This window comes from Crotalus tigris, unplaced genomic scaffold (genome assembly GCF_016545835.1).
Source record: "Crotalus tigris isolate CLP2741 ecotype Arizona unplaced genomic scaffold, ASM1654583v1 scf7180000018518.7366548510:968632, whole genome shotgun sequence".
Classification (NCBI taxonomy): domain Eukaryota; kingdom Metazoa; phylum Chordata; class Lepidosauria; order Squamata; family Viperidae; genus Crotalus; species Crotalus tigris.
This window is the reverse complement of record NW_024097054.1, coordinates 259,655-280,880: the sequence shown is the minus strand read 5'-3', so window position 1 is coordinate 280,880 and position 21,226 is coordinate 259,655. Positions and strand designations below refer to the sequence as shown.

Sequence of the window (21,226 nt, the reverse complement as noted above, 5' to 3'; positions counted from 1 at the left end):
CGAAAAGGAGGACATGAAGGAGGACACTTTTTGAGGGAGGACAGAACTTACAAAAGGAGGACTGTCCTCCCTAAAGGAGGACAGTTGGTCACCTTAGCTTTAGCAACTTTTAAGACTCTGGACTTCAACTCCCAGAATTCCCTAGCCAGCATGGGCTGACTGGGAACTCTGGGAGTTGAAGTCCATGTCTTAAAAATGGCTGAAGTTAAGAAATGCTGCCCTAAAGAAATAGATCTAGTTCTGTTCTGAATCATAAAGGTCTGAATCAAGAATTTTAGGTGTACAAACAGTCATTAGTACCTCTTGGGTTAAATACTTTGTTTTGTTTATTTTGCAACACTTTTCAGACTGATCCAGAGCAGCTCACAAAAGCTTGAGGTGGGTTGGGCTGAGAGGGAGAGAGACTGGCCCCCAAATCACTTAGCCGGATTTTCATTCCTAAAGTGAGACTAGAACTCAACTCAGCTTCTGGTTCCCAGGTAGCACCTTAACCACTGGGTGGTTTTATCTGTTTGTTTGTTTGTTTATTGTTTTATTTATAACAATAATCTTTATTGATTAGCTCATGGGCCATATCAAGGTGCAGAGTTCCAAACACACGTTATACTAAAATGCAGTAAAAACAATTTAGAATGGAATTAATTAAAATATAATTTAGGATGAAATAAAAATAAAATACAATTTAAAATGAAATTGGGATAAAATACATTTTAAAAATGAAATTAGAATCAAATACGGCAATTTAAGATGTAGATAAATAAAATATGATAAAATTATATTTCACTATCACCCCTACAATCTACTCCAATTAGTCTCACGTATGCTGATCTTGGCAGAACCATTTTGCTCGGGTACTGTGCTGTGTTAAATGTAATTTTCAAATTCTGGCCACACATAAGGTAAGTTATTTTGATGGGGGGGGGTCCCAATGGGTTATTTGTTTAGTGTATAGGCCAGTGGTTCTCAACCTGTGGGTCGGGACCCCATTTGGGGTCGAACGACCATTTCACGGGGGTCGCCAAACAAGGCTGTCCGCCATTTTTTCCTCCTTTTCTTTGGCCACGCCCCTGGCACCCGGTGATGTATAAATGGTTGGGGGTCACCACAACATGGGGAACTGTATTATGGGGTCGCAGCATTAGAAAGGTTGAGAACCACTGGTATAGGCCAAGGTGCCTGCCTCTCACCCTCTTATACAGGCAGCAGTGAAATAGGATGTGAGTCAGGTCTTCAACCTCTGCCGCTCCGCTTTATTTGTTTGTTTGTTTGTTTACTGTTTATATTTATAAAACCATCAGCAGTCAACAGTACTGAAGACGAATTCTTCTACAAGAACTGGAGACCTCACCTAAACAGGAAAGGGTCTCAATTGCATTTAAAAATGGAAATCCGGCAGCCTGCTCAGCACAACCAGCTCAAGATCTCAAATTCTTGGACAGAAACACGCCTGCTTTGTCCAAGTCCTCCGAGGAGCCTCCTTCCTCTCTCTCTCTCTTGTGTCTCCACTTACAGCAGGGCATTCCCCGTGCTTGCCACGCCAGCCTCCCCGTGAAATCCCTGGAATTTCCGGGAAAGATGCGGCTCGACTTTTTTAAGCCTCGGGTCACGTGACTTCCAGGGAGCCGACGGCGATTTCCCTTGGCAGCGCTTGGATGTCAGGCGGGGCCGTCGCGCGCACCAAGGCAAACTTTTTAACTTGGCGGGGCAACGTTTTAGGGGCGCTTGCTTGGTCGTGGACTTCGGGGATAAAGCTACGTGCGAAGAGAGATTCCGCCTTCCCGAGCCTGGAAAAAGAAGATCGCGGGTGGGGGGGGGGCGTGAAGAGGGAGAGTCTCCAAGCCTCTCCTTGCTGCACTGCCTCCCGGGCGCCTGGCTGCTTCTTCCAGACCCCGCTGAAAGGATGGGGGCGGGCGCCTTAGCCGTCTGTGTGAGTACGAGCTGTGCCTCTTCGGTCTGGCGGTTGGGAGGCGTGGAGAGCGGGAGAAAGAAGGCCGGGGGTGCGTGTTTGGTCCGCGGGCGAGCAAGCGGGCGTGCAGCAGGGGGACGGGCGAGGGGAGGGCAAAAGCGCGCGCCTGTTTGAACGCTGCGCTACTCAGTGGATGCGCGGCCCTCCAGATTGTCCCAAAGGTGCTTCCCCCCCATCCCCCGACAAGGCAGCTGGACTTCCGTGTTTTTTTTCTTTGAAGACTTTTGGCTTCTCATCCAAGAAGCTTCTTCAGCTCTGACTGGTTGGTGGGGAAGGTAGTCTGCAAAGTTTTCTGGAAATCCGTTCATACTCGCACACCATTCAAAAGGGTGTTCATCCCAAAATGCCTGGCTAAATGTCTATGGAGATTCTCAGTCATCCAGGTCATGGTTGTCCAGGAAGCAACTGGAGTTTCTTGTTTTTCTTTGAAGGCGTTTCGCTTCTCATCCAAGAAGCTTCTTCAGCTCTGACTGGATGGTGGGGAATGGCAGGATTTATATTCCTTGCAGACAGCTGGTCATTTGCCTTCTTTAGAGAGTCATTAAGGCCCCTTGGAAGTTTATCTGTGTCCTCAGAGTCCCCTGAGTAGTGCAAATGGGTGTGGAGCCTCCTTCGCTGCAGGATGTTTTCTGCCCTGTGTCCCTTCACTGTTGAGGACAGGCACACCGGTTGTTGGGGATGAGTCTGTGTTGTCTGCCTCTCAAACTGAAGCGCAAATGGATCCTGTAGTCTGCAATGTTTTCTGGAAATCCGTTCATAAATCAAGCCGCTTTGGGACAACAATGACTTGGATGACTGAGAATTTCCATAGACATCAACCCTCTAGCTCACGGGTCTTCAAACGTGGTCCTTTTATGACTTGTGGACTTCAACTCCCAGAATTCCTCGGCCAGGCACACTGGCTGAGGAATTCTGGGAGTTGAAGTCCACAAGGCATAAAAGGGCCAAGTTTGAAGACCCCTGCTAGCTTGTTATTCACTCTGGCTACCTTGCTGGGTTTAGGCAGTCTGTATTATTTTATTGTTGGAGATATTTGCCGTCTTTTTCTCCTGGCATCCAATTATAATAATAAAGATTTCAGGAACCATTGCAATACAGGTAGTCCTCGACATATTACGGCCACAGTTGAGCCCAAAAAAGTTCTGTTGCTAAGCGAGACATTTGTTAAGGGAGTTTTGCCCCATTTTACCCTCTTTCTTGCCTCAGTTAAGTGATTTCCCCACAGTTGTTAAGTGAATCTGGCTTCTTCGTTGACTTTTTCTTGTCAGATGGTCGAAAAAGGTGATCACATGACTCTGGGACCCTGCCACTGTCATAAATATGACAGTGGGAATGCTGCAGATGTTTGTAAGTGTGAAAAACGTGTCATAAGTCACCTTTTTCAATGAAACTTTGAACGGTCATTAAATGAACTGTTGTATGTTAAGAATAATTGTATAGATTACTGTAACAAATATTTGTAGCCCAGGGTTGAAATGAGGGTTACTAGGTGCAGTTGCAATGTATGGCTGTAAAAGTTGGACCATAAGAAAGGCTGAGCGCCAAAGAATCGAGGCCTTTGAATATGGTGCTGGAGAAGACTCCTGCGAGTCCCCTGGACTGCAAGGCGATCAAACCGGTCAGTCCTAGAGGAGATCAACCCTGACTGCTCTTTAGAAGGCCAGATCCTGAAGCTGAAACTCAAATACTTTGGCCACCTAATGAGAAGGAAGGACTCACTGGAGAAGGGCCTAATGCTGGGAAAGATTGAGGACAATAGAAGAAGGGGACGACAGAGAATGAGATGGCTGGATGGAGTCACTGAAGCAGTAGGCGTGAGTTTAAATGGACTCCAGAAGATGGTAGAGGACAGGAAAGCCTGGAGGAACGTTGTTCATGAGGTCACAATGGGTTGGATATGAGTTTGCAACTAACAACAACAAGGTGCTGAAAGCAAACTCTCCTAATGTTATGGGAGGCAACATCTGCCACAGAAGGCTATAAGTGGTCTTTGATGCTCTCTGAACTTGGTGGTTTCATTGCAGACGTTTCATTATTCAAACTATGCACTAATTACCTTTTGAAAAAAAGCACCTTTGGGACAACCATAATCTGGATGATTGAGAATCTCTATAGACATTATGCAATGATGACCTTATCTAGTTTGGATAATGAAACGTCTGCAAGGAAACCACCAAGTTCAAAGAGCATCAAAGACCACTTATAGCCTTCTGTGGCAGATGTTGCCTCCCATGAACATTGGGAGAGGGTTTGCTTTGTTTGGTGGTATTATTTTTAGCTCTGGGAAATCATTTCTTGATACAATATGTGTTCAGTGGCATTTGTGCCCATGCCTGGAAAAGTAAAGTTAGATCTCATCCAGCTTGTGTTTGTTATTGTTTTACCCCTGTTTTATTGCTGTTTTGTAAAGTTGTTTCAGTGCTTCAGGAATTTGCAGCATTTGATTTCACAATAAAGACAGTCGCACAAGTGCCAGTCTACATGTTTTAGAAGAAGAGGCATGAGGGAAATGTGGTTGGCTTCTCTAAGTAGGATTTTCCCTTATGTGAGGACATCTGATTTTGGGATTTTGCTGATTTTTTGCTGATGTACTTTGTCAGTAAAAGTGATCGAAATTGTCGGGCTCTTGATCTCAAAAACAAATGCGTGCAAGCCTGCCTTCAGGATGAAGATGGTTGAAGTAGGGATTGTCAATGTGCTACTTGTTGCCTGTTTGCAGGAGCACTTTTTAAACAATCAGAAGCAGACAAGATTTAACATGATTTGAAACTCTGTTCATTCAAGATAGATGGTTCAGACAGGCATATGAAGATTTGCTGTTCCCCTATGTCAGGGATAGGCAACCTTGGCTCTTTTATGACTCGTGAACTTCAACTCCCAGAATTCCTGAACCAGCCATGCTGAGGGGAAAGGGAGGGGTTTCCATGCTGAGCCATGCTGGCTCAGGAATTCTGAGAGTTGAAGTCCACGAGTCATAAAAGAGCCAAGGTTGCCTACCCCTGCCCTATGTAGCCTGTTCATTCTGTCTTGAGAGAAATGGATTCAATTAGATGGAGAAAAAATCATACTGCATAAAAGATGTACAGGTGATCCTCAACTTATAACCACAACTGAAACCACAAAGCTTCCATTACTAAACAAGAAAGTTGTTAAGTGAGTTTTGCTCCATTTATGACCTCTTTTGCCAGAATTGTTAAGTGAATCGCTGCAGTTGTTAAATTAGTAACACAATTGTTACGTGAATCTGACTTCCCCATTGATTTTGCTTGTCAGAAGGTCACAAAAGGGGATCACATGACCCCAGAACACTGCAAGCATCACAAATACATACCAATTACCAAGTATCCAAATTTGATCATGTGACTACGGGGATGCTGTAATGGTTGTAAATGTGGAAAATGGTTATAAGTCACTTTTTCACTGTTGTAACTTCAAATGGTCACTAAACAAATGCTGGTAAGTGGAGGAGTGCGGGTGTAAAAATTGTATATATCCTGTATTCTTTCTCATAGACTTATCAGCATTTTAATATGGGTGATTTACACAGGTATCAGATTTATTGCTATCTATGCTTTGGTGCTATAATGGCCAAGGATTAGGGTTACTTAATCACAGCATGCTTAGATTGAAAATGGATATAGAGCAGTGGTTCTCAACCTGTGGGTCGGGACCCCATTTGGGGTCAAACGACCATTTCACGGGGGTCGCCAAACAAGGCTGTCCGCCATTTTTTCCCCCTTTTCTTTGTTCACACCCCTGGCACCCGGTGATGTATAAGTGGTTGGGGGTCACCACAACATGGGGAACTGTATTATGGGGTCGCGGCATTAGAAAGGTTGAGAACCACTGATATAGAGAGAGGTGTTCAGCAACTGTAGGGAGCCTTGAACAAGAAGAGGAGAGAACGAGTGTCCAAAAACAGCCCCTCCCGCCCGACCCTGACCCGCCCATGGGGCCACCCACCACTTCCACGGCCCGCCACAGATCACCCAGGCAGCATAGCAGGGCCATGGCAGTCACGCCCTTCACCTGCACCCCACAGCATCAACTGTGCGCAACGGGTGCAAGGGCGAAGTCTTGTCCCCGTTGCTCGGCTGCCATGTCCTTAGCTGCGCTGCTCCACGCGGGCTGTGTTCAGGAGCAACTCTCCTCTGGGGGGGGGCTGCTGGTGAGGAGGGGGCCGCGGAGGGAGGCGGGTCTGGGGCAATGACACGCGTGCCCACAGAGAGGGCTCTGAGTGCCGCTTCTGGCACGCATGCCTTAGGTTGGCCACCACTGCTGTATGGGGAGAGTATCAGAGAAGATAGGTGTGCAAAGCCAAGGATTGTCCCCAGTTTCCTAAAAACAGATGAATAATATAATTACATCTGCTTTCTAGGGAAATTATATTAGTATTTTTTATAAGCGAAGTGTATTGGCTCCCTAAGTAACCCAATAGAAAATCCCATGTCTGTAGACTAAAAAAAAGAAATAGTAATAGTCCCAGAAGTTAATTTTCAGGTAAAATTATATTTTATGTATTGCTTTTTATTTATATTTGCTGATATATGTATATGGTTGCTTTAATTATATACAGCTGAAAAGCAGTGTTTTTCAAACATGGTAACTTTAAAACGGTGACTTCAAATAATTGTAATCAGAGGTGGGGTAAGGAATGGTTGCATGGACCTTTCCCCACCTTGCTCTGTCCCCTCATTAAATATAGTGGGCCCTGTATACAGTGATCTGTTTGGCTGTATTTAGAGTGAGCCTGGCTTCTGTCCCCCCCCCCCCCTCGGGACATCTGGGGTCAAGTATGGAGGCTGCAACATTGATGCTGATAGAAGCAATTGTAAAGTTGCAAGCACAGAGTATGGTGAATTGAAATAATTCTCTTCCTTCCTTTTTTTTCTCTTCCTTCCTTTTTTCCTTTCCTTCCCTCCCTCCCTCCTTCCTTCCTTCCTTCCCTCCCTCCTTTTATTCCTTCCTTTTTTCTTTTTCTTCCTTGTGTTTTTTCCTGTCTCTTTCGTTCATTCTTTTTTCCTTTTTATTTTTTTTCTTTTCTCTTCCTCTTTCCCTTCTTTCTTTCCTTCCTTTCTTCCTTCGTCCTTTCCTCTCTCCCTCCCTCCCTCTCCCCTCCCTCCCTTCCTTCCTTCTTTTCTTTCTTTCTTTCTTTCTTTCTTTCTTTCTTTCTTTCTTTTTTCCTTCCTTCCTTCTTTTTCCTTCCTTCTTTCCTTCCTTCCTTCCTTCCTTCCTTCCTCCTTCTTTTCTCTTCTTTCCTCTTCTTTCCTTCCTCTTTCTTTCTTTCTTTCTTTCTTTTTCTTTCTCCCTCAAGCTTTGTCTAGAGATGCCAGATGTTGGCCATTGGTGTGGGCAATCCTTCCTTAATGACATACTGAGATAATTTTTTAATTTACAAGCATGATGTTCTGCTTTGAGGCAGACTGCCAACAAGGATGAAAAATGCCACGCCTGTCTGTGCGTGGCTGCATTACAAATTCACATTTCAATGTTGTGCTACCACATTAGACTCAATCTGTCCTTTGCCATTGCACAATATTACATCTTATATTTACACTCATTTTTCAGAGGGATGGCACCCATTCATTGAGTACATTTAATTTCTGCTCCGCCCATCGTTTCTCTGGTGATGCAGCCTGAATGTTTCTAAGTTATCCACTCAGTTGCTTGGCTACAGATTCAGGCCACTCCTGTTGACTTTCTTTTTCCTGTTCACACAGGGTGTCTGTGTTTGCATCTGTGCACGCCTGTGCATGATCTGTCCCAGATCTTTTTAGAAGTCCTGCCAGGAATCTCGACCTCAGAAAAGCTTCTGTTCCATAAAATCCCTCCAGTTCCTTCAGAACTTTGAGAAGCCATGCCTCCTCCAATCGTCACTCTGACTGGGTGTTCTCCCTTTTTGTGTTCTTTCAAGCAAAGCAATTCAGCGGTCAAGCTTAAAGAAGATGTGAAAAGGATTGCCGTTCCGCCCCTGAGCAGGCAGAAGGGGTCCTGTCACCGGAAGTTGTTTGGCACTAGTCTTCAGGAAATGCAGCAAGAAGGGCTGACCAAGTGTGGAATCCCAACAGTGGTGTGGGATATTGTAGAATATCTCTCTTGGCACGGTAAGCTACTAGCAAGTTCTCCTCTTTAAAAAAAAAAGAAAGAAAAACTTGTGTACCTCTAAGGCAAGATTTCCCGACCTTGGCCACTTTAAAACATGTGGACTTCAACTCCCAGAATTCCCCAGCCAGCATAGAATTCTGGGAGTTGAAGTCTACAGGTCTTAAAGCAGTGGTTCTCAACCTTTTTAATGCCGCGACCCCCAACCGGTCGTAAGTCGAGGACTACTCAACCAGTCGTAAGTCGAGGACTACTCAACTGGTGCAGCACCATTTGCAGAATGGGACTTTTGGCAGGCTCAGCAGGGCAGAGACAGCCTGGACAATTCCTATTGGCTTTTGAAAGTCAATAGAATTAGACTCTATTCAAGAGAGTCTATTCTATTGGCTTTCAAAAGCCAATAGAATAAAAGGGAATAGCACAGCTAAGGAAAAGGGTGAAAAAATGGCGGACTGCGTTGTTTGGCGACCCCCGTGAAATGGTCGTTTGACCCCAAATGGGGTCCCGACCCACAGGTTGAGAACCACTGTCTTAAAGTGACCAACGTTGGGAAACCCTGTTCTCTACAAAGCAATGCATTCTGTTTTGGTTTGCTTCCACTTTTATTTTTGGTCAACTCAAGAATGCTCACACCTCATATTTTTCGCCCAACAACAACCTTGTGAAGTAGGTGGCCTTGAAAGAGGGATTGGTCCCAAGTCAGCCGGCAGCTGTCACCCACTTCAGCCTGTGTGGTTTTCCCATCTTCTTCGGGAAGAGCATTTTAATGGTGCCAAATGTTTTATGACCTATAAAACATAGTAAGGAACAAAAGTTCAGATGGTTGAGAGAAGCTTTCTCCCAAAATGAAGAAGGCAACCAAAATGATGCAGGGGAGAATGGGGGTGGTGGTCTTTGAACCCTTTGCTTTCAAAAGACTCTAGAATCCTTGGAACTCCTTAGCTTAAATCAGTGTTATTTCAACCTCAGCACCTTTTAGATGTGTGGATTTCAACTTCCCAAATACTAGCTGAAGAATTCTGAGATTTGAACTTTATACAGATACAAGCACAATTGAGCCCAAAATTTCTGTGGCTAAGTGAGACAGTTAAGTGAGTTTTGCCCCATTTTATGAATCTTTCTTGCCACAGTTGTTAAGTGAATCACTGCAGCTGTAAAGGTAGTAAAACAGTTGTTAAGTGAATCTGGCTTCCCCACTGATTTTGCTGGTCAGAGAGTCACAAGAGGTGGATCACATGACCTCGGGACACTGCCACCGTCATAAATATAAGTCAGTGGTCAAGCTTCTGAATTTTGATCAGATGACCATGGGGATACTGCAACGGTCTTAAGTGTGAAAAAGGGTCATAAGTCTCTTTTTTTCAGTGCTGTTGTTACTTAGAACAGTCACTAAACAAACTGTTGTAAGTCGAGGACTACCTGTACTTCTTAATATTTCTGAGGTTCAGAAATACAGATAGTCCTCAACTTATGACTGCTCTCTTAGTGACTGTTATGATGGACCCCCAAAAGGTACTTATAATCCAGTTCTGATAGCCACGCCTCCTCTGTAGTCATGTGACTGCATTTCAGGCAGTTGGCAGCCTGCTTGCATTTATGGCTGTTTTTTGTGTCCCACAGTTCTACGACTGCAATTTATAATGTTTTCTGCCAAAAATCAGTTTTTACTTCTGGTTTTGGGCAACCCTTCCCCGTAGCAAACAATGGGTTCACTTAATGATTGTGGATTCACTTAGCAACTATGATTTGCTTAACAACCACTGTAAAAACATTGTAATGTTGTGCTGGTCAGGTGATGACCTGCTGATGACAGTCACAACTTAACCAGGTGTAATGGGCAGGCTCTGTTTTACAATATCTTTGTAAAACCCTGGCATTTACTTCCAGTTTTCAGCAAAACTTGCCCATAGCAAACCATTGATCCCCTTAATGACCCCCATAAAAAAGATCATAAAATTGAGTTGGTCATGAGTGTGACCCAATTTATGACCGTCACAACTTACGACTGTAATTGGTAGACTGAAACAAGGGGCATGGAAATGACTGATGTTCTATCCAGATGTGTTCCATACTGCAGTTCCAACATTTCCTACACAGCTTTTCAAACAGAATTCTAGATTTGCAATGCCAACACGTCTGAATGATGTCAAGTTAAAAAAGACTGAAATCAAACTTGTTTCTTTACAATATTTTCATGTTGTCCAGCAGATGGCAGTCTGGGATTTCCGTGCATTCTGTGTATTATTATTATTATTTTACTCTGCAACAGCATATTTAACAGCGTCTAACACCAACATTGTTAGAAGGGAAATTATAATCATACTCAAATGGCTAATGGAATGGAATTGAGAGATTGTAGCTGATTTAATGAAGGTGTAAGTCAGGTGGGATTTCAACACTGGATTTTGCATCTTAGAGGCTGTTCTTAACTTTGGCCTCTGCTCCAGGATATTGTACAATAAATATATAACTTCTGATTACAGAAGTTTCAAGCACTTTTCTCAGAGGCAGCATGGCTGGCTGAGGAATTCTGGGAATTGAAGTCCACAAGTCATAAAGTTGGGGATCCCTGCTCTGGAGAGCAATGTATTTGGGGATATTCCTCTTTCCTTAGCTGTACAGGTAGTCCTCAACTTACGACCAAGATTTCTGTTGTTAAGCAAGGCAGTTAAGTCAGTTGCGTCCAATTTCATGACATGTTTGCCATGTTGTTCAGCGAATCACTGCAGCTGGTAAGCAAATTCGGCTTCCCTTTTGCCAGAGGCCAGCTGGGAAGATCACAAATGTCCATCACGTGACCTTAGGAAGCTTCAACCGTTAAAAATATATGCGGGTTGCCAAGTGTTCAAATTTTGATCACATGACAGTGAGGACGCTGCATTGGTTGTGAGTGCAATGGCCAGTCGTAAATCACTCTTTTCAGTGGAATAGTCACTAAGTGAATGGCTGTAAATCGAGGACTACCTGTAGTTCTTTTGGAGACTCAGGCCAATGGGAAAGAAGCTGCTTTCTTTGAAGGCTCATTTCCTAATCCTGAACATTAGTGAGAAAACTTGTAGTATTGTCCGTTCTCACTGTGTTGACTTCCTGTGTGCAGTTTTTCACCAATGGGACTTCAAAAAATGGAACTATGCATCCTCACTGGCCAACCTTTTAATGCAGCAGTGGGGAACGATGGCCCCTTTATGGACTTCAACTCCCAGAATTCCTGAGCCAGCCATGCTTGCATGCTGGCTCAGGAATTCTGGGAATTGAAGTCCACTGGTTATAAAGGGGCCATCGTTCCCCACCCCCGCTTTATTGCTCGTTCCAACCTTCTCCTGTATATATAGCCTGGACCTCAGTTTCCTGATCCATAAAGATGGGGAGCAGCTGTTTTTATGAGTTTTGCCATCATTTGTTCTATCCATGTATTTTTTTTAACATAGGCCAGGAAATCTGCCAATGGTCTTGTCTTGTTTCATGTGTGTAATTACAGGTCTGGAGCAGGAAGGCCTTTTCAGGGTAAATGGTAACCTGAAAACAGTCGAACAGCTGCGTCTGAAGTACGAGGGTGGAGATCAAGTAGATCTTGCTGCAGAGGCTGACGTAAGCGCAGCAGCCAGTTTGCTAAAGTTATTTCTGCGGGAGCTGCCAGATCGGGTGATCCCTTCTGCCCTTTACCCCAAATTCATCCAGCTTTATCAAGGTGATGATTTCTCATCAAAATACATCCTTATTGGGTGGTCTGCTACTTTTACAGATTTTAAAAAAAATAATATTTATCCTTGCTTCTGACAGGAGAAATGCCATTATTTTTTAGAAACCTTTTTACAGAAATGCTGTGACATATTCATCACCTATAATACTTCATATTCACATGAAAACAAAAATTATACGGGTGAATAAGTCTACCCTATACAGTATGTGGAACTTTAATTAAATAGAGTGATTGCTTTGGAACAGCTTACTTTGATTTTTGCAGATTAAGAAGCCTAGAAGCTCCATGGCAGAAGCAGATAAATTGTATTTAGAAGACTCTAAGTGAGTTCCCTTGTATTTTAATGTAGGCTTGAAATATCTGCTTTGGAGAATTAAATCTGTTTTGTGTGTACTGTTCTATATGCTAGGTGAACTAATTTGTTCACTTTACTCACACTTCACATTAAGCTATGATTTCTTATTAAAGTTTTTTTTAATATTCCACAGTTGGCTGGTTTACACAGCTTTGTAAGCAATAAAGCATAACTTAGAAAATTGAGTTAGTGAGCCACATAACATGCTAAACTGAAAAAGTCCAATTGTATTACAGCTTTCTACAGCATGTATACTTTTTTGATGTTTTAAACCAAGGGTCCTCAAACTTGGCCACTTTACGACTTGTGGACTTCAACTCCTAGAATTCCCCAGCCAGCATGAAGTCCACAAGTCTTAAAGTGGCCAGGTTTGAGGACCCCTGTTCTAAACCATGCTTGATTTTAACCATGGCTGACCATAGTGACATGATTCTGATGCACAATCTATTATTTATCACCTGGAACGACTGCTAAGCCCAAACCAGACCAGTCTCATAAAGGCATAGCTAGATGTTTCCGTATAGAAAGCATTAAACTAATCTTTATTTTTCTTCCCCTGGAGAATTATAAAGAACCTGCGGTTCAATTAAAACTAGTACATTTGAACACAGATTCTTCATCCTCACTTTAATAGAGCAAAATATGTCATTGCTTAATGAATCCTCTTTCAATTTCCCTCCCTCCCTCCCTCCCTCCCTCCCTCCTTCCTTCCTTCCTTCCTTCCTTCCTTCCTTCCTTCCTTCCTTCCTTCCTTCCTTCCTTCCTTCCTGTATTTAAGAGAATTACAGAGTTGGAAGAGACCTCGGAGGTCTTCTAGTCCAACCCCCTGCTCCACCCTGTACCATTTCAGACAAATGGCTGTCAAGTTCCATTTGCAAAATTTTGAATTTTTTACATTGAGATTGCAAATGTTTCCTCTCTCATAATCCAGAACAACTTTGCAGTAAAAAAAAATAAATGCCCTTCTTAAGTGCTTTTCTGGGCTGTCTCGTGGCTCAGTTTTGAGTCCTGTTTGTCCCTTGTTCCCAGGTATGTTTTTTGATAAAATCAACGTTACAGATACGGGCTTTGTTTCCATACTTCTCAACAAAGCCTGTATTGTACCACCCAAGCAATAACACTAAAAGAACATTTGCTTATGTACTGTTTACAGAAAAAACAAGCAGTAATTTAATAAGTAGGTTAGAGGCAGTGGTGGGATTCAGCCAGTTCACACCACCTCAGCAAAACCGGTAGCTAATTTTTTGTTGCTCAGGCCCGGAATGGACTTCCGGAAGCGGCATCCACACAGAGAACTGGTTATTTACATATTTGAACCCCACCACTGGTTAGAGGACTTTTCCAGCATGGGCCTAAAGAAAATTACACTGAAGAAATGCACAAATGTACAAGTTCTGGAAAATAAAATGAACTATGCACCTCCTCTGTGCAAATTCCTTTTCCAATATAGCAAGCGTATTTTATTGTGCATATGTCTTTATAGCTCTTTAAAAACTAAATTCTCACCACATCCAATGCAGACACCACTGCTTTGTTTGTTTATGGTAAACACAGTGTGATGTGCAAACCCCAGTCTTACGAGTTTAGTATTACAGGAAGCCCTCGACTTATGACCACAATTGAACCCCAGATTTCTGTTGCTAAGCAAGACAGTTGTTAAGTGAGTTTTGTCCCATTTTACCACCTTACCAATTTGTTAACTGAATCACTGCCGTTGTTAAGTTAGTAACATGGTTGTTAAATGAATCTGGCTTCCCCATTGAATTTGCATGTCAGAAGTTCGCAGATGGCGATCACATGACCCTGGGACACTGCAACTGTCATAAATGTATGCCAGTTGCCCAGCATCCAAATTTTGATTACAAGACCATGGGGAGGCTGCAGTGGTCATAAGAGTGAAAAAACAGTTCATAAGTCAGTTTTTTCAGTGCCGTTGTAACTTTGAACTGTCACTAAACAAATGGTTGCAAGTCAAGGACTACTTGTATATAGGAAGCCAAGCTATAATAACTTTTTCAGCAAATCAGGGTTAAGAAATCTTAGCTTTAAGAGTGAAGTGGACCAGAATAATCGACTTTCATATTTTCGTAAAGTTAGATTGCCTCCTTCCTTCCTTCCTTCCTTCCTTCCTTCCTTCCTTCCTTCCTTCCTTCCTTCCTTCCTTCCTTCCTTCCTTTCTTTCTTTCTTTCTTTCTTTCTTTCTTCACAAAGTTTAGAAAGAAATGAGTCTTTTTCTATTGCTGGACTGATTTTACTTTCTTGAGCAAAAGCCAAATACAAGTTACGAACAAGCTGGTTACTTTAATGATACCAAGGTCAGGTTGGCACACAATGCTGATTGGTGTTTCTTAGCACATTGCATGAACCAAATGAATGTTTGTTTATAAAATTTGTATGGCACCCAGCTACCAAAGACTCTGGGAAGTTTCATGTTTCATGACATAGCATTGAGTGTGACCCAGACCACTATAACTTGTTCAGACATTAAGGCTTTTAGATCCCGTCTTTGTGTAATGCATGCATCAAACCAGGGCTCTTCACCATGACAATAAATTATCTAGTAATGCACTTTATCTAAATAATAGTACAAAGACTCAATTATGAGCCCCAGGATCCAATCTCTTTCATAAGGAAGCAGGTTTTCTGGCTATCTGCCTGATTAGAAAATATTTTGCACACTAATTGCCCCCTACAAGCTGCTGCTGACTTTTCAGCTGATTTGGTACTTTTCTGTTTTAACAAAGACCTTTTATAATTTTGTGGAAAACCAGCAAGACACTAATCTCTTTCAAGATAAACAGTACTTGTAGCCAAGGTAGCTATAACTTTACTGTTTACTTGGTTTATATTGAAGAAGCTGGATTCAGTAGGCCTAGCTTCATCTTTTCCTTTAATAATGCGTTGTCCTGTTTTACAGCAGTCTGCTATAAAAACCTGGATAGATTTGCACTACTGTAAGGTCTTCTCCTAAAAAGGTTTTAGTATTCTGTAAACCTGGGTCTCCAACCTTGGTAACATTAAGACCTGTGGACTTCAACTGCCATGCTGGCAGGGGAATTCTGGGAGTTGGAGTCCACAGGTTTTAACATTTGCCAAGGTTGGACACCCGTACTGCAGAGGAATAGAAGAGAAATATATGCCACAATCAACCAATTCCCACTTTCATTCTCAACTTCCCCAGCTGAGGAACTTTCTATAAACTTGAAGTTTTCCTCCTTCCTCTGTTTTGGATATGTGTTTTTCTAGCCCTTGTTTAGCAGGACATTTGACCTGGCCAGTTACAGTTTGCCCATACTGCACAGTCATGGTTTGAAGAAGATTTGCAGGCCTTGGTTTAGGGACAAAATGCTAAGCAGGAATAAGTGTCATATCAAATTGCTATCATGGTTCCAACAGACAGAGACAAATAAAGCAGAACTCCGAGGCTTTGCAAGTTCCTCAAAGTACATGTTTATTGATACAAAATATCAGCACGTCAAAAGTGAAACCAAGTCTGAATAGACACGTAACAATTCCCAATACAAAGTTAAGAAATCCCACCCCTAAAGGTATGCAAGCTACCACATTCCCCAATACATCTTCTTGGTGGGCTTTTCACGAAACGCCCAGCCTGCAGTCCCGGGAGCAGCCAATGACCTTGGTTCCCATGGGAGAAAATCTGTTTAGTCTAATGAAGCACCTGGTAAACCCTCCTCCCTCCATGCTATGTGTCAACCAAAAATGAGTAGGGAAAATGGCTGCAGCCACGCTCATTTTCAAAGTTGACAGTTGCAGTTGGAGCAAAACAGAAAGATTAATTCATAGTTTAGTTAAGGAACTTGCTTTGACGATAATCTTCACATTACTATTCATTCTCTTTTTTAAAAAAATTCAGTACAGTTCATTTCTGCTACTTTTGTTTGATATGTACCACAGAATAGGTATATCATGTTTTCTTTATCTCTTTACAGCCAGCCAGAAGTGTGGCCTGGAGACTAGCGATTTAAGAGACCTTCTGAGGCAGATGCCTGAGACTCACTATTGTCTCCTTAAGTATCTTTGCCATTTCCTGAAACGGGTTGCTGATCATCACACTGAGAACAAGATGACTGTTTCCAACCTTGCTACTGTTTTTGGACCAAACTGTTTTTGGTAAGCTCTTTCCAGGTTCTGATTTTTTTCTCCGTCAATGAGAGAATCTTCAGTTATAAGGCAGACCTATGGTAGGGACCCCAGAGAAGCATAGCTAGATAATGTACAAAATAGTAGGTTAGTGTAAAGGGCGTAGGGAATAGCCTTAAAATCACCGTTAAGGCAATGATCAGACAACTGCCCATTCTAAGAAATGAAAAAAGCCTCTCAGACAAGCCCTTCCCTAGTTCAAACCAAGATAAAGGGAGGGAGGAGAGAAGCACATCCAGGCTTACAAGAGTCTGTTATTATAACTGTTACAATAAAAACAGGCCTGTCACTTATATAGCATTGGTTTCTTAGTCTGATCTACCTGATGGGGTGACAGCTATTTAGATACTGGCCTGGTTGATCTCTGTGTGTGTACTGTATAGCAGCCATGTTGCATGTCAAAAATGTTTGAATGTTCAAAAGGCAAGCACTTCAGAGAGGAAAATAGAATTTTAAAAATATTTTATATTTTAAAACATCTCATTGTCTTATACAATATTATATTATTTCATTTTAAGGGTATCTGAACCCAGAACAACTATGAATGGCTTATATTTTATAGGATTCATATTCAACATATCCCTTTTCTTATCCTTTGGATCAGGCTTAAAATGGCTAAACTTGTGCTGTAAGGATACATTATATACTTGGGTAATTTAGGCACTGTGTTTGTTTGAATCTGTTTTTATGAATGAACTGCTGTGATTTATACATTGGTTTCTTCTCCTGTGATTATGCATTAACACATGCTCTTGTTTTGGCACTATATTTGTTTTATAAGTCAGGCAAAATCCATTTTGTCTTTGTATGAATGCAGTTGTAGGATATAGAAACAATAAATCCTGTATTCTGATGTAAAGAACAGCAATATTTATATTATCAGGATGCTGTTAGAAAAAATAATGGCTACTTATTTATTTGATTTTTATCCCACCTTTATTACTTTTATAAGTAACTCATGGCAGCAAACACATTTAATACTCCTTTCTCCTCCTATTTTCTCCACAACAACAATCCTGTGAGGTGGGTTGGGATGAGAGAGAGAGTGTCTAGTCCAGGGGTAGGCAACTTTGGCTCTTTTATGACTCATGGACTTCAACTCCCAGAATTCCTGAGCCAGCCATGCTGAGGGGAAAGGGAAAGGTTTCCAAGGTGAGCCATGCTGGCTCAGGAATTCTGGGAGTTGAAGTCCACGAGTCATAAAAGAGCCAAAGTTGCCGACCCCTGGTCTAGCTCAAAGTCACCCAGCCATTTTTCATTGTTAAGGTAAACTAGAACTCCAGTCTCCTGGTTTCTAAGCCATTACCTTAGCCACTAAACCAAACCTCTTGATTTCCATTGGTTCTCCTCTGTCCTTGTTCAAAAAAATTCAGTGAAGTTAGAATTCCTTTACTCCTTTCATAATAAAACAAGAATCATTTTCTTTGAGCTATTTTAATGCTGTTCTTATGAAGTATTTGTTCCTTTTCTTTGCTGCTCTGTAATGGTGTTTTTCCTTAACATTCCTTGTTTACAATCCTGCGGAATCTGAAGAAGGTTGAGCAGTGGGCAGCGATGAAAAATCTCTCAGGGATTTTATTTGTGCCATATACAAATAGGGTTGTTGCTCATGTTTCGATATTTTCTGGCACAGTCTTTACTCTTTGTTTAATAAAAAGCAAAGAGAAATGTTGAAAGAATTTAACTTGATGCCTCCCCCCCCCAGTTCTCCTAAATGGAATGCTTTCAGGTAGACATTTGCAAGATTTCATGTTTTGCACTTGGTTCATTCAAACAGTGAACAAGTAACTCAGTGATGGAAGGTTTGTTTTTAATAGCTTGGATTTTAGGATCCTGCACAGAAAGATTGGAGGAGAACTTGGAGAGCAGTTCTCAGTTAGGAATAATCAATGCTGAATGATAGGTAATTATGATGTCATTCATTTTGATGTAGCCTCATGCCATTAACTATTTATGTAGACATCTGTTGAATTTGCTGTTGTTGTTTAGTTGCTAAGTCATGTCCATGGACCATAGCATACCAAGCTCACCTGTCCTCCACTATCTTCTGGAGTTTACCCAAATTTATGCTCATTGTGTTGATGAAATTTATCTAACCATTTCATCCTCCACTGTCCCCTTCTCCTTTTGCCTTCAATCTTTCCCAACATCAGGGTGTTTTCTAATGAGTCCTCTCTCACCTTCAAACTCAACCTAGAATGGAAAATTCTGTTATTTATTTGTTTGTTTTTATATAGACCTATGTATTAATTATGCTCACTTCTTGCAAAATTATAATTGGAGTCTTTAAATCTTCCTTTACAAGAGGCAAATGTTTGCTTTGAGTTTATATGACAAAATAATCTCTCTGGGCAAATAAAATAATGAAACTATTCAGGAAAAGAAGTGGTATTTTAATGGGGCAGAATGTAAATATTTAGTTTTAAAAATGATATAGTTTGGTGTCAGTAATTAGAGATAATTATTAGAGCTGATTTAACGTGTTACCGTATGTAATGACTTACATTTATTGAGATGGAGCAGTTAAAGATAAATCACCGGTTGAATTTCATGCCGAATTGAAAGCCACATGAGCTGCATACCTAGATGAGAAGAAATAAGTGGCTTTTGTACTGAAGGACAGTTTTGGGATACCATACTAATGTTGGTCCGTTCCTTACATTGTTTGGGCTCAGAAGCTAAGCAGGGTTGGATCTGATGAGTATTTGGATGAGAGAGTTTGAATGAGTGCTAGGACTGTAGGCAAGATCAGGAAATCGAAGAATCCCAGAAGAAGCAATGGAAAACTTCCATATTGCTGCTAAGAATATGAAACTACATAAGACTTATGTAGTAAGTACTAATAAGACTACATTGATGTGTCCTTGAAGTTATAGCAGTTGAGCTTGATATGACATTTTTTCCCTCAGTTTTTACCAGAGATACAAATAGTTTAATGGCTGTGACAAGGATGGGGCAAGGCAAGTAATAAGAACTGTTCTAATGAAGCTGTTTGACTGAATAAGACAAATTAAAGGGCTTTTTTGTTTTAAAAGGACCCCTTAGAGTTAGCAGACAGTACAAGAAATAATAATAAATCATTTTTATATACTTAAAGAGAGCCAGTTTGGTATAGTGGTTAAGGCACCAGGTTAGAAACTGGGAGACTGGGAGATCTAGTCCTGCTTTAGGTATGAAACCAACTGGGTGGCCTTCAGCCAGTCATTCTCTCAGCCCTGAAAGAAAGCACAGCAATTTCCATTTCAGGAAAACCTTGTTAAGAAAACTGCAAGGACTAGTCCAGGCAGTGGGCAGGATCAAAAACTTGCTCAAAGGCGCACACACATACACTTTCGTAAATGTAAAACAGTTTCCAAATAGAAGTATGTATCTGCTTATGATTCACCCTGTTGGTTAAGTGACACAACCTCACAGATAGTTTGGCGCAGAATTGCCAGTGTTAACTCACGGGTTTTCCTGAGAAAGAAATAAGAATTAATATAGTTCTCTTTTGTCTCCGTGTGTTTCTATTTTTATTTTATTCAAGACAAGGTTAAAATAGAAAACTCCCAAAAATCCAAAAAAAGGACAAAAAAGAGAGGGAATACAAACAATGAAGACATTAAAAAAAAAGTGCATCAACCCCCCCCCCCAACAAATATTCATATATTATCCTCCTGGTTCAGGGGTGGGGAACCTTGGCCCTTTTATGACTTGTGGACTTCCACTCCCAGAATTCCTAAGCTGGCTTCTGGGAGTTGAAGTCCACAAGTCATAAAAGGGTCAAGGTTCTTCAGCCCTGCCCTTGTTGAATAGTGATTAATACATTATTAGGACATTGATTCCCACCCCTTGTGAAACTGTCCCCCCCCCATTTTTATACTAATAAATCTATTTTCAAGTTATTGACCTTCTATATATTATGTTTGTGACAAAATAGTTAACAGGGAGAAGAATAATACTAAAACATTAATATAGTTCTCAAAGACAGGATGTTGGCATGAAGTCTGAAACAAGGCAGCATTACATTTCCTCAGTTAATTGTCCTTTTCATTTTGTGGCTCCAATCTAGGCAAATGTCTCAGCAAAATTATGTTGCCCTCCCTCTATGTCTGTACACTTTGCCTCCTTTTTTTTCATTCCTTATTCTTACCTGTTGCAAAATTGCAAGGCATCTAATTGCAAAAAAAAAAGGAGCCCTGAGGTAAATTCAAGAGCTTAATTGCACCCATGTTTGAGCTGCGCTATATCCCTTAATCCTGCTTAATGATTTTAGTCATACTCCCATTTTTTTTAGAGATAGTTCTGGATAATATTTAATTACAAAATGCTGCCACTCTGGTGTGTGATTGGACATGATTCACCAGAGATTATAATGTTTCATTTCCATGTCTATGGAGATTCTCAGTCATCCAGGTCATGGTTGTCCAGGAGGCAACTGGACTTCCTTATTTTTCCTTGAAGGCGTTTCGCTTCTCATCCAAGAAGCTTCTTCAGCTCTGACTGGATGGTGGGGAATGGCAGGATTTATATTCTTTGCAGACAGCTGGTTATTTGCCTTCTTTCAGAGCAGTGGTTCTCAACCTTTCTAATGCCGCGACCCCATAATACAGCTCCCCATGTTGTGGTGACCCCCAACCACTTATACATCACTGGGTGCCAGGGACGTGGCCAAAGAAAAGGGGAAAAAAATGGCAGACAGCCTTGTTTGGCGACCCCTGTGAAATGGTCATTCGACCCCAAATGGGGTCCCGACCCACAGGTTGAGAACCACTGTTTTAGAGAGTCATTAAGGCCCCTTGGAAGTTTATCTGTGTCCTCAGAGTCCCCTGAGTAGTACAAATAGGTGTGGAGCCTCCTTCGCTGCAGGATGTTTTCTGCCCTGTGTCCCTTCACTGTTGAGGACAGGCACACAGGTTGTTGGGGATGTGTCTGGTTGTCTGCCTCTCAAACAGAAGCACAA

At 41.8% G+C, this 21,226-nt stretch overlaps 1 protein-coding gene across 4 annotated transcripts in view; it reads left to right on the top strand.

Annotated features, from left to right (window-relative positions):
• The first annotated feature begins 1,653 nt into the window (after nt 1–1,653).
• FAM13A (family with sequence similarity 13 member A) overlaps nt 1,654–21,226 on the top strand; it is a 144,349-nt gene continuing 124,776 nt past the window's right edge. For 3 of the 4 annotated variants that reach the window (XM_039353400.1, XM_039353398.1, XM_039353397.1), the window contains exons 1-4: nt 1,654–1,927; nt 7,687–8,070; nt 11,547–11,756; nt 16,074–16,254. In XM_039353400.1, the coding sequence (XP_039209334.1) occupies nt 7,824–8,070; nt 11,547–11,756; nt 16,074–16,254 (638 nt within the window). In that variant the 5' untranslated portion in view covers nt 1,654–1,927; nt 7,687–7,823. The remainder of the gene's footprint in view (nt 1,928–7,686; nt 8,071–11,546; nt 11,757–16,073; nt 16,255–21,226) is intronic. The other variant, XM_039353399.1, reaches the window with a different exon arrangement.